The sequence below is a fragment of the Salvelinus alpinus genome, chromosome 3 (assembly GCF_045679555.1).
Source record: "Salvelinus alpinus chromosome 3, SLU_Salpinus.1, whole genome shotgun sequence".
NCBI lineage: Eukaryota > Metazoa > Chordata > Actinopteri > Salmoniformes > Salmonidae > Salvelinus > Salvelinus alpinus.
Window position 1 is genome coordinate 77,826,663 of NC_092088.1, and position 13,458 is coordinate 77,840,120.

At 42.8% G+C, this 13,458-nt stretch overlaps 1 protein-coding gene across 2 annotated transcripts; it reads left to right on the forward strand.

Annotated features, from left to right (window-relative positions):
- The first annotated feature begins 644 nt into the window (after positions 1–644).
- On the forward strand, positions 645–12,901 carry LOC139571388 (cAMP-dependent protein kinase type I-alpha regulatory subunit). Of its 2 annotated transcripts, none has more exons than XM_071394206.1 (11): positions 645–797; positions 1,908–2,133; positions 2,309–2,476; positions 4,660–4,751; positions 4,879–4,940; positions 5,047–5,093; positions 5,517–5,675; positions 8,310–8,370; positions 8,602–8,723; positions 8,817–8,898; positions 9,113–12,901. In XM_071394206.1, the coding sequence occupies exons 2-11, from the start codon at positions 1,960–1,962 to the stop codon at positions 9,283–9,285; spliced, it is 1,140 nt and encodes a 379-aa protein (XP_071250307.1). In that variant the 5' UTR covers positions 645–797; positions 1,908–1,959; the 3' UTR covers positions 9,286–12,901. The 2 variants fall into 2 exon arrangements, with proteins under 2 accessions (XP_071250307.1, XP_071250308.1); XM_071394207.1 differs by having other exon boundaries at positions 658–797; positions 1,933–2,133.
- Positions 12,902–13,458: the final 557 nt, after the last annotated feature.

The following is a 13,458-nucleotide window of genomic DNA, read 5'->3' on the forward strand; positions in this document are numbered from 1 at the left end:
TCCTCGGACGCCCGTCCGAGATTAATCGAATCTCCTCATTTACAATAAAACTCCCCGGAAAAAGTACAGAGAGAACCGCCCATTCTAAATGAAACGATTGCGTTTATTTAATTTTACCTTCATTCTGGGCACGAGGAATTGTTTTGATCGGTTGGAGTGTGCTGCATCAAATGGATGGACCCATTGAATGTTTTGCTGACCATCTTTGACACATCTTTCTATGTGAAGCTTTGCAGAGTAAAAAATAAAATAAAAAATTAAAACATTTGCAGTTTGCACAAAAGCTATGCATACCAACAATGTATTTTACAAATTCCTTGGCTGATCAATCATGAAACATAAATATAATCCAATGGCACTGCCATCTATTGTTTATTATAAGCCTGAACTGCTGAGGCATAGCGTGCAGACATTAATCTAAAACAACAATCTCATCCCCAAAAATATTCCTATATTGAGATGTATTTGAATAGAGGATGCTCCACCCACTCACTGTTCATGGGACATTTTGAATAGGAGACTATCCGGTCCTTCTATCCGCTATCATTTTAATAATTTTCCCATTGACGTCATGATTTCCGTGCGTTCCCCTTTAATGTTGCCAAGGGTTACGGCTCACGTGTCAGAACGAGGCGAATTGACGTCAATGACGGCTCGTGATTGGTCCTAAACCCGTATCCGGTGGGGCAGCGGTCCAAGGATTTGGAAAGTCGAAGGGAGAAATTTGGTACGTTTGTGGAAATAACATCCAAAACCGAGTCAGTGACGAAGGGCTCGGTAAGAATTCACGGGTTCTTGTAAGTATTTACATGCTTCGTCGTTGAAAATTGATGTCCTTGCAATTGCGGGATATGTAGCCTCCGCCTCGCATTTGTTTATGATAGAGCTCAAGATGGCGTCATTGGCAAGAGGGCTTTGCAGGCCTAAATGCCAACTAGTTAGCTAGATTTGATATCAATCAATAATTTTTTTGCAAGCTAGCTTCGTCATTAGTATGTTTAAGTTAACTAACTAGCTAACGTACCAGTAATTTGCGACCAAACAGCGATGTGACGCGTACTAACTCTAGTACCTAGTTAACTACGTATTAAAGGCCTAACTTAGCTAACTAGCTAGGTCTTGAATGCTGTCATCGGTTATGCTCCCTGTTTGTATTTGAAGGCAATAGCTAATATAGCTAGCTAACTAGCATCGTAGCCAACCAGCGTTTTTGCTTTATACTTTTACCCTTCCAACTGGTAAACGTTACTGCTCCAATCAACGTTTTTTTTGACATCTCTCATATTATTCCAGGAGAAAGTTCATAAGCAGTAAACGCCAGAACAATAAGCATCACTAGATAACAGGACATTCAAGAACTGTCTGAAATCCTAGTCAACATTAGCTCGGCTAGATATTTAGTTTATTAATGCTTGATATAAATGGTTGTTTCTATCATTTGTATCCTCATGATCTGTCTTAGAGTGATGCGACTGAACAGTACAATGTAACCCTTTGGTGGAGGACTTAACTTTACCAATGCAATAGATCCTGTCTTTAGTAGTAAAGCAGCATGGCGTGCTTGCTATCTGGCTCCGTCTTTGATAATCTACTTTGTTAGATTAGGAATGACATGGTGCTATTTACTGTTTATGATATACAGTAATCCTGACCTCTGCATTATGAAACTGATAAGAAATGTCAGATGACATCAAGCAAGGATACAGTGGGTTTACCACTCAGTAAGATGTAATCACATCATATGACCACATTTCCATCAAGCATCCCTGCAACACCTCTCTTCACTTTATTTCTGTCTCACATGCGCCCTCATTTTAGAAGACAATAACAACCACATTAGAAGAGCATTGTAACTCTTTCAGAAAATGATAGAAGTAACCATCCAAGTTGTCTCTCTCCATCTCTAGTTCAAAGGTCAGATTTGTTTACCAGGTCGTAGCGGAGCAGGAGCACATCGTGATGGCGTCGAGCAGTACGAGCAGTGAGGAGGAGAGGAGTCTGAGGGAGTGTGAGCTCTACGTGCAGAAACACAACATCCAGCAGTTGCTGAAGGACTGCATCGTCCAGCTGTGTACCTCCAGGCCTGACAGACCCATGGCATTCCTCAGAGAGTACTTTGAGAGGCTGGAGAAGGTGGGTAGGGTGGTGTGTATGCGTGCATCTGCGTGCGTGCATGCATGCGTACCGTCTAGCTGTGTACCTCCAGACCTGACAGGCCCTTCCATGAAAGTAGTTTTATCATTGTAGTGCCTTTTATATTGTAAAGCATTCCCCTGCCAGCTGATTGGATGTTTGTGACCTCGTGCAGGAGGAGGCCAAGCAGATCCTAAACCAGCAGAAGGCCAGCAGCCGTTCTGACTCCAGGGATGAGGAGGTGTCTCCTCCCATGAACCCCGTTGTCAAGGGTCGCCGGCGGAGAGGAGCCATCAGCGCTGAGGTCTACACAGAGGAGGACGCTGCATCCTATGTCAGAAAGGTGAGGAAACGCACGCAGGAAAAAAAGGAAATCACCTTCAAACACATGGCTCTACTAAAACAACACAGCATCAACAAAACACAGTCACTCGGACTGGCCCACAGAAGACAGTCACTCGGACTGGCCCACAGAAGACAGTCACTCGGACTGGCCCACAGAAGACAGTCACTCGGACTGGCCCACAGAAGACAGTCACTCGGACTGGCCCACAGAAGACAGTCACTCGGTCTGGCCCACAGAAGACAGTCACTCGGTCTGGCCCACAGAAGACAGTCACTCGGACTGGCCCACAGAACACAGTCACTCGGACTGGCCCACAGAACACAGTCACTCGGACTGGCCCACAGAACACAGTCACTCGGACTGGCCCACAGAACACAGTCACTCGGACTGGCCCACAGAACACAGTCACTCGGACTGGCCCACAGAACACAGTCACTCGGACTGGCCCACAGAACACAGTCACTCGGACTGGCCCACAGAACACAGTCACTCGGACTGGCCCACAGAACACAGTCACTCGGACTGGCCCACAGAACACAGTCACTCGGACTAGTCCCAGGGATGCATGGCTTTGGATCACACTACTGTCTGTAAGCAAACGAGTGATGCGCTTTCGGCGCAATACTGGCTGTATCCAAGGCTGTATCCATCGTTCACATAGCAACAGAATGCAGCATGCTACTGAAGAGAGAAGAGACAACCAATTTGCTAGTTACAGCATCAGCGCCTCATGAGCTGTAACCAAAAAACAACTGGCATTTGAATAGTTTGAGGTGAGGGAGAAAGTGTGGTGGAACAAGAATCGTTAGCATTGAGTAACGTTATCTTGCTAGCTGGATCGAATTCTTCATTAGCTAGCCAGAGAAATATTGAGCAACATTAGCCAGCTTAACTGGTCAAATAATTGAGTTTATGATGTGAAAAGTAGCTGGCTAATAAAGTCAGACAGCTAACGTTACAACATCAGATGAGCTAACATTAGTAACCTAACCAATTCGCTATAGTATTAACTGGTATATGACTCCTTGCCGTTTCTCAAGTTATAACACGTTAGTTGCTTACTGGATCCTGGGAATCTGTGTGAAATGTTGACTAGTTAATTTGCTAACGAACTAACTACGATCTGTGAACTAATGTTTAACCTCTACAGTATGTGGTTAATTTTCAGAAAGAGAGAATTAGGTGAAAATGAGGCGTTGCTTGTTAAACAAGTGGATTCAGGGATCAAGTGTAGCTGGAGTTGGGCCTGGCTTAAACTGGATGCCACTATAGAGGTGAAAGAAACACCACACACTTTCCCTATTTCTCACCTTTTTCAATACAGCGGATAAAAAGGGGTATGCCAGGTGTACTCTCTGCCTGAAAGAGATCAATTATGCCAACAAAGGGTATCTTGCTCTGCTGGCACATTGTAGGACATATGTCCACAGGCAGAAAATGTAATAATGTGCAGTGTAGCCCAAAGATATTGCCTTTGTTGTGTTGTACTTGACAGTAACACTTGTGTGTGAGTGAAGGGGATTATTAAATTTTTTACTCAGTGAACGTTATTTTTGCACACATGTAGCCTTGTGTACTTGATTGATGTCTACTATAAGTGGCCTCTATAATAGAGCAAAAATAGCTGCGTTTTTGTTTCATTGTATTAGTTTTTTTCCCCAATATGTTTTTTCCCCAAGTGCAATATTTATGTGTGTGTGTGGTCACAAGCGTTCTATTATAAAGGCTCTCATGTCTAACTGCAATATAAGTGTATTGTTTTTTCTCAAGACTTGAGGGTAATTTGCAGTAAAGTCTAGGCAACAAATAACATTGAATTGCTTTCTTTATTTTTTTTTACCTATGAGTTAGGTTCACATTAACCACTTATTTTACACACAGAGACTGATCATGTAGATCATATTCTTTGTTGTTTAATTAGTTAAAACCTGCATTTCCTCCTAGCAGGGATACATTTTTTTTTGCACAAACATGCTAAAAAAAGTGTCACCTTTTTGGGCCCTCACCAGTTTGCATCCCTGACTAGTCCACAAAACACAGTCGCTCAGACTAGTCCACAAAACACAGTCGCTCAGACTAGTCCACAAAAGTGTCCTCTACTTAGTCATTTATGGGCTGGCTGGAGATCTTGTGAATAGCTTGGGTGAAATGCCTAATCTTGGATGCGTTTTGTTTTCAAGGTCATTCCTAAAGACTACAAAACAATGGCTGCCCTGGCTAAAGCTATCGAAAAGAATGTGCTTTTCTCTCACTTGGATGACAACGAGAGGAGGTATGTTGTTAACAGGCTTTGATTTGTCTGTAAAGTTTGGTTGTCAATGAGTTTATCAATCCCACTGATCAAGTCACAAACTTTAATATTTTTACAAAAGCTTAACAAATACAATCTTTATTCGCAGTGACATATTTGATGCCATGTTTTCAGTTACCTACATCGCTGGAGAGACTATCATTATGCAAGGTACAGTAGGATCTTATTTTTCTTTAGATTCAGTGGAAATTAAATTAGACCTGAATGTCTTTTTATTCCAGAGAAAATATGAACAATATCCTCTCTTCCCTGTCAGGTGATGAGGGGGATAATTTCTACGTCATCGACCAAGGAGAGACGGATGTACGTCTCTTTGATGTATTTTAGGAACCAACAACACTCTTTTTGCTTTTGCACAATGACTCTCGTGTTAACACACACACAAGCGTTCCATTTAAAAAATAAAAAAAAAGACAGGCCCCCAAGTTGAAAGCTTGTCTTGTTTCCCCCCCCCCCCCCGGAATATGACAGGCTTACTTTTGCAACTCTTTTTATGTTATTTTTTGTCATCTGTTACTTGGTTATTCAGATTCCTGTTATCTAATACCTTAGCATGCCTACTCTCATAGAAATAGGATTCTAATTAGATGGCCAAACCTAATTATTTCTACACAATACAAGAAACGACATAGACATAGGCAGAAACGACAACATCTAATAGAGACAGTATTTTACTAACCTTACCTGGTCTAAATGTCTAAACACCCCCCCACACCTTCCTGCCAGGTGTATGTCAACAATGAGTGGGTGACCAATATCGGGGAGGGGGGCAGCTTTGGAGAGTTGGCCCTGATCTACGGGACCCCCAGGGCTGCCACCGTCCGAGCCAAAACCAACGTCAAACTGTGGGGCATCGACAGAGACAGCTACAGGAGGATACTCATGGTGAGCCTCGCCCTGCTCTGCTATGACACTTCACCTGACTGACCCAATTTGTTGATTTACCTTCAATACTTTTGGAATAATTAACGATGAGTAGGGACAGGTGGAATTGCTATGATTTTTATAACTGCTGGATTTAATGAATTGAATATACAGACAACCAATGTTCCCTCTAAGCTGCATGCGCGCAGTAGCACAGAGACTGTCGGCACAGCTCCCCCGGGACTGCCGTGCAGAAATATCAGCCCACAGAGAGAAGCACTAGATTGAACTTCTCTCAACTTTCTAGAGCAGTGGTCACGTCAATCTCCAAGGCATTCCTAGTTGATCGGCAAACATTTCTATTAAAAACCCAATGATAAAGCCTTATGTTAATATTTTTAAAAATTTGTCTCTGGCTGTTGGCGGTAAGTGCACCTGATTCAGCTGTCCTATGCGCCGGATAGGCCAACTGTTGCCATTTTGAACCATTTCATGTGTCTGAAGATACAAACTCTGCCTTACCAGCGTGCCTTGAGAGCAAATCAAATGCACGAAAGGTCTACCGCTGGCCAATCGGATGGCTCAGATTACAGTGTCTGCAGTAACATAGCGGGCATAAAAGAAAGCTACAGCAAATTTTATTCTGAGATTTCTAAATGTTTAAAACCATGGCTAGAGAGAGACTGTCAACAAGTACAGCAAAGAGATGCTGTTTTTATGAGTGAGTTGATGTTAAATTCTTACTCTGTACTGTCAACACTTTGTATTCAACACTTTTATAAGCCATAAAATGCACGTTCTTCCTATTTCCACTCAGTGCTACAACAGGCACTGCAGCAGTAATGAATGAGTAGGAAAGTAGATAGGCTTACGCTGTTATTATTAGCGTCTTCGGTATTATTTAATATTAAATAATATTTCACTTTTCTCATATGAGTAACAACATGAATTTGTGCATAAGGCAGAAATAATGCGGTGTGACTCAAGTTGTGCCATCAGCTGGAAGACAGTGACCCTTTTTGGTCAGTGTCAGTGGAGGAAAGGGAGAATGGAGGGATGTTGAGATGCTCTGTTCCTCTGCTGAGACTGACCATCAGATGCAGGCACCATCAGCCCAGTAATAAAAAGCAAATCATTTTAAATGTGAAGCACAGCTGAGTGAGCATACAAGTAATACAACAACGGATCTATTACTGGTGTGGTCATATAGCCTACCTCAAATTTTGAAATATAATACCAAAAAATTGCCCAAACAACAATGCATTGGCAATTCAGGCGAAGCTAATATGCGGTTATATTGTATTGGGCCTATAGCATACTGAGCAACCTCATTGCTACAGTACTGTTTATAATTGGTTAATGTTGCATAGGGTTATGTTTTTTTCGTCACGTTAAAAACATCTGAGCGTGCATTTTGACTCAAAGTGATCTTGACTCAGAAAAGGTTGGTTTACCACTGTTCTACAGTTTTCCCTGCTAACACTATCAATGTTTCCCTTTACTGTGGCAATTGTGATTCGAATCAATGCATTGTTAGCCATTTTCAATGCAACATAATAAACTATGCAAGAGATTTAGTTGTAGGCGGAACGCATCTGAGTAGGTTTCTATTGCATTGACACACACGACTCAGCCCGTGCTTTACACAGACCGGTGTGGCATAACCAATCATAGCTGCAGTAGGTCTATATGCAAATAGACCGTTGCAGTATATGGATTTGTGCCATATTTGAACTGGACTGTGTTTACAGCATGAGCGGTCGTGAGTATGTACGCTTGTTTTGAGATCAAAGCGAGAGTTGCATGTAGCCACGTGTGCACATTTTCTTCATATCCGTTGCTAGTTAGTGAGTTATTAGCCCAGTTATAGATCATTTGTAGTCAGTAATAGGGGAGTGATTGCTTCCTACAAGAGCACAAAACGTGTACATTTCTAGACCTCTTTGAAAAGCGAGTCAAGAAAAGAGCTTTATTTTATTTATTTTTTGTAAATGGGCAGTGTTGTATTTTGACACCGGGTTGAATGAGCTAAGTAGCTAATAGGCAGAGGGTAGCATAATTTGTCTGATTCTCTGTAATAATGGTATGGGAATAATAATGCATTTTATTTTGTAAAGTGGTTTCTTTCATCAAGCAAAACAACAGTATTTCAGTCACCTCCATGTCTGAAGGACAAGTGGATAAACAGGTTAATGTCAAGCCCTTTATGTTTTTTTTCTAAAGTCTCATGGAATGTAGGCCTACATTGAACACCACACATTGGCTGCTATTGTATGCAAAATGATAGAACAGCTTTTTCCATGTTGAAATGCTATGGCATGCATTTTCTCTATTGTTTTTGATTGTAGGCCACTCTGGTAGGTCTACTGTACATTATGATCAAATAGCCTACCTGGCCACTTAACTGTAGTTCAAAGGGTGTACAGCCTTAGTGTTCACTGTAAACACGTGCTGGAAGTTGTACAGAATTTTCACTACCGTCAAGTTTTCGCTCAGCAGACCTGAAATTTGCTCAGTGCCGTAAAACATTGGGGGGAACATTGGAGACAACTACAAAAGATTAGCCCTATGAGCAGCAGATACATGATGGCGTTTGAAGGCTTACAACAAACGTCAGAACTCGGGAATAAACATTAGGATTGTTGTTGTTTACAGGGCAGCACTTTGAGGAAGAGGAAGATGTACGAGGAGTTCCTCAGCAAAGTCTCCATCTTAGGTAAGGCTCACTGTTTCTTCTCATCTTTGACTTTTCCCCTGTAATAATTATGATTATAGCATACAGTGGCTTTCAGGATGCTGTTCATTGCCGGAGGGGTTAATAACCCTTCCTCTACCACCTAGCTGTACTGTACAGTTGTTTTCTTTTGGTTCAGTATTGTGATGTTACATACGTAGTATTATGTTACATAGTATTGTGATGCCCCCATCTTGTGACTCCACCCCTCAGAGTCTCTGGACAAATGGGAGCGTCTGACGGTGGCTGACTCTCTGGAGCCGGTGCAGTTTGATGACGGACAGAAGATCGTGGTGCAGGGAGAGCCTGGCGACGAGTTCTTCATCATACTGGAGGTATGCACATCACACTAAAGTACCTCCCCGTTTCACTCTGTTTCAACACCTTTTCTCCCTACTGAACACTACCCTGATGTTGGTGTTCTGTAGGGTTCTGCAGCTGTGTTGCAGCGTCGCTCTGAGAACGAGGAGTTTGTGGAAGTTGGGAGGTTACAACCGTCTGACTACTTTGGTAAGAAGAACCTCCTCAGGCATCAAGTTTCTTTCTAGATTAATTTGTTTATATATGCACTATTTAATCCTGAATCTCACATTTTAAGGTGGTATGATGAATAAGCACAAAGCTCTAACCTGAGTTGTGAAGCCTCTCACATATGGAGGTTATATTTAAATTAACCAGATTTGTGAAGCCTGCTTTGTATTGAACATGTACTCCGTTCCTCCAGGTGAGATTGCCCTGCTGATGAACCGTCCCCGTGCTGCCACTGTGGTCGCCCGCGGTCCTCTGAAGTGTGTGAAGCTGGACCGACCGCGGTTTGAGCGTGTCCTGGGACCCTGCTCGGACATTCTCAAACGCAACATCCAACAGTACAACAGCTTTGTGTCACTGTCTGTCTGAGGGGTTTCCCCACCTCCTGTACCCCTAATCCCCTTTGTAACCCCAGAACACCCCCTGTACCCCCTAATCCCCTTTGTAAACCCATAACACACTTTACCCCACCCCCTAATCCCCGATGTAACCCCATTACACACCCACTCCCTGTACCCTCTAATCCCCACCCCCTAATCCCCAATGTAACCCCATAACACACCTACTCCCTGTACCCTCTAATCCCCATCCCCTTTGTAACACCATAACACATCCCCTACCCCTGTACCCACCCCCTAATCCCCTATGTAACCCAATAACACATCCCCTACCCCTGTACCCACCCCTTAATCCCGGATGTAACCACATAACACATCCCCTACCCCTGTACCCACCCCCTAATCCCGGATGTAACCCCATAACACATCCCCTACCCCTGTACCCACCCCCTAATCCCGGATGTAACCACATAACACATTCCCTACCCCTGTACCCACCCCCTAATCCCGGATGTAACCCCATAACACATCCCCTACCTCTGTACCCACCCCCTAATCCCGGATGTAACCCCATAACACATCCCCTACCCCTGTACCCACCCCTTAATCCCGGATGTAACCACATAACACATCCCCTACCCCTGTACCCACCCCCTAATCCCCTATGTAACCCCATAACACATCCCCTACCCCTGTACCCACCCCTTAATCCCGGATGTAACCCCATAACACATCCCCTACCCCTGTACCCACCCCCTAATCCCGGATGTAACCACATAACGCATCCCCTACCCCTGTACCCACCCCCTAATCCCCTACCCCTGTACCCACCCCCTAATCCCCTATGTAACCCCATAACACATCCCCTACCCCTTTACCCACCCCCTAATCCCCTATGTAACCCCATAACACATCCCCTACCCCTGTACCCACCCCCTAATCCCCTACCCCTGTACCCACCCCCTAATCCCGGATGTAACCACATAACACATCCCCTACCCCTGTACCCACCCCCTAATCCCCTATGTAACCCCATAACACATCCCCTACCCCTGTACCCACCCCCTAATCCCGGATGTAACCCCATAACACATCCCCTACCCCTGTACCCACCTCCTAATCCCGGATGTAACCCCATAACACATCCCCTACCCCTGTACCCACCCCCTAATCCCGGATGTAACCACATAACACATCCCCTACCCCTGTACCCACCCCCTAATCCCCTATGTGACCCCATAACACATCCCCTACCCCTGTACCCACCCCCTAATCCCCTACCCCTGTACCCACCCCCTAATCCCGGATGTAACCACATAACACATCCCCTACCCATGTACCCACCCCCTAATCCCGGATGTAACCACATAACACATCCCCTACCCCTGTACCCACCCCCTAATCCCCTACCCCTGTACCCATCCCCTACCCCTGTACCCACCCCCTAATCCCGGATGTAACCACATAACACATCCTCTTTTAGAACCAGGGTCCACTAATGCAATTTTGCTTCAATGTCACTTAAAATGATCTTCCATTTGCTTTGAATTTTGTTTTACTCATCTAAATGTTATGCTACCCATCACCTAGCTATTATAGTCACCTATAGGAGCACAGTTATGTTACAGTTTAAATGTACCAAATTCATATGGTATGCTTTCACTGCATTCACTGAAATCTAGAATTGTTTTCCTCTAGTTTAAACACGAGCAGTGATTAGTAGGGGATTGCCTGAGGTTAGGACAGGCCATTGATAAGATGGGACAATCAAACGTAACATGGTGAAGTAAGAGTCCATGCTGAATATTGTTCAGATATTTTTAACTAGTTCGATTCCAATAAAAATGTGTCAATGTTGACATCCTTATAAAATAATTCATAAAATTGTACTTTTTAGAATTACAAGAATGCTGGGAGCATAATGATTGCATCTAATTTCTTACGTAGCTTTCATGCAATGATAATCAATGGTTATCCTCCATTGTTACTGTACATTAAATCGCAGACATTTTCACATTTTCTCATTGTTTCCATTGATTGGTCCATCAATCCAATTCACTGTTATTTTATCTAGTTTGAGAGTTTGTACAACTTAATGCAACCAGAAAGTTTTCTGTTGGACAGCTACCAAACTAGTGCTAAATGTTAGTAATTGTTTTGCACTACTCGGAACGCATAGAAGATTCTTATTCTGTCAGAAGCAGTGGAACTCAAAACAGGAAGTATCACCATGTTAACACACCTCTGATTTGTTGGTACATTATTGGCTACAATATGGGGGGAAAAGATTATTAAATGGTTTTCAGTATTCAGCATTTTTCAGTATACACCAAATAACTTAATCGCAATGTTTTTAAACAGAATTATTATTGTAGTTATGACAATTAAAGTTATTGTTATCTTTATTGACTGAACAAACTAATGTTATGGCTATGGTTTGGAATGATGGTAAAGTTAAGTATGTTTAAATGTCTTTTTGTAAATGCTTATTTTTCCATAAATTCTATTTTAGGTGTTCAGTGTAAATAAATGCTTATTCTTGTCAACCGACAAAACAGTATGTGACAGTCATGGGTTAACCTCTTAAAAGTACGCGAAAGGGCTTTTAAAGTAAATAACATAAATCTGAATTGTAGATGGTTTTAAGACTTAATTATTTATGTATTTGAGCGCAAAAGTTAAAAAGCGTAAGAAAGCATCCCAACTGTGGTAATTCAGACATCAGATTAAATTGTCATGAGTTTTACGATTGTCTTTATTTTAAAGCAGCTTCGCTGTTAAAGCATAGTGAAAATTATTTTAATGTGTTTTTGAAACAATCTGTTATCTACTCTATGCCTACCTACAGCATAGTGTAATGAAATGGTATTCTCAAACTGCCCCTGTCATTCAAACAACAGTTGGTCATTCACTACCAGCTTCACCCCTTGAATCTTAAGAACACATGTCATTAGCTATTTTTCTTCTAACTCCTGCAGAAATCTATAGTCTAAGTTGTATTCCTGTTCATTCCTGCCTCACAGCTTGCACCACACCCCTTTCTAACAGAAAGGACCCTTACATACAGTAATGCTTTTACCCCTTTCGGAGTATTGTCTTTGTTTAGGCTCTTTCATGTTTCCAATTTTAATCTTATGTACAAAACAGTATGGCTGACTGGATGGATGGACTTGTGTAACCGTATGTATGTTCAAAACCAATCAACATGATACTGAGTCGATTGCAGTGTTGCCTACTTGGTCCAAAACTTTTGTATTGCTTTCAGATTGTTGATGTTCTGGAATATTGCAGGTGTCTATTTGCTGACAGTTCACAACCCACCAGTGGTTTGCTGGTGTTTCTTCACATAGAAGTACTGATATGGTAAAACACATCACAAGATTAGTGCTCACTAGTAGGCACACTGCAATCCACCCGGTTTGCCTTAGCTTATGTAACCCGGGCGTAGACACTCCTGCTAGCCTGACCTTCAGCAAGTTTGCGGGGCCTGCAGCAGGCTCTGAGAGCTGCAGGTCATCTGAGGACCATTCTTTTTCTATTCTACCCAATGAGTGTACTCTGTTTGACTTCCTGTATGTGCAAAGACGTTTATCCTTTTGGTATAGATTGTTCCAGATGGCAGTTTAAGCAATAAAAAGGTAAAATTACCTGTGAGTCTTGTACGTCTTTACTTTGTCTATATAATAATGGCGAAATAGTCCCAATTGGAAGACAGTGACTGTATCCTGTAGTAAATAAGGTGCAATATCATCTCTGAACTCTGGAGGGCAGTGCAGTGCCTCAAGTCTTCAGTGCTTTCTTTAAGGTTAAGGTCACTTTATTGGTCGATTGCCCACAAGGTCCAACTGAAATTTGAGCTAACCCCTCAAAGACACACACATACAGGTTTTGGAGAGGTGTGGGGGGCTGGCATACTGGATGCCCAGGCAGCTGTTGGGGGTTAAGTGCCTTGCTCAAGGGCACAACAGCAGGTAATGGCATCTAGGATTTAATACCAGCAACCACTTTCTGCCAGATTTTGCCCATTAGTCACTACACCCACATAAACCGACAGGACAGGTGAAGGAAAATCCCCTGAAGGGCCTCACATTCTTTTTTGTTTCAGTGCATATGAAGGAAGGAGATAAAGGAAGCCCCTTCAGACTGTTGGTGGATTATTCAAACTGTTGGTGGATTACTGTTTTGTAAGAATAGTCTTTTGAAC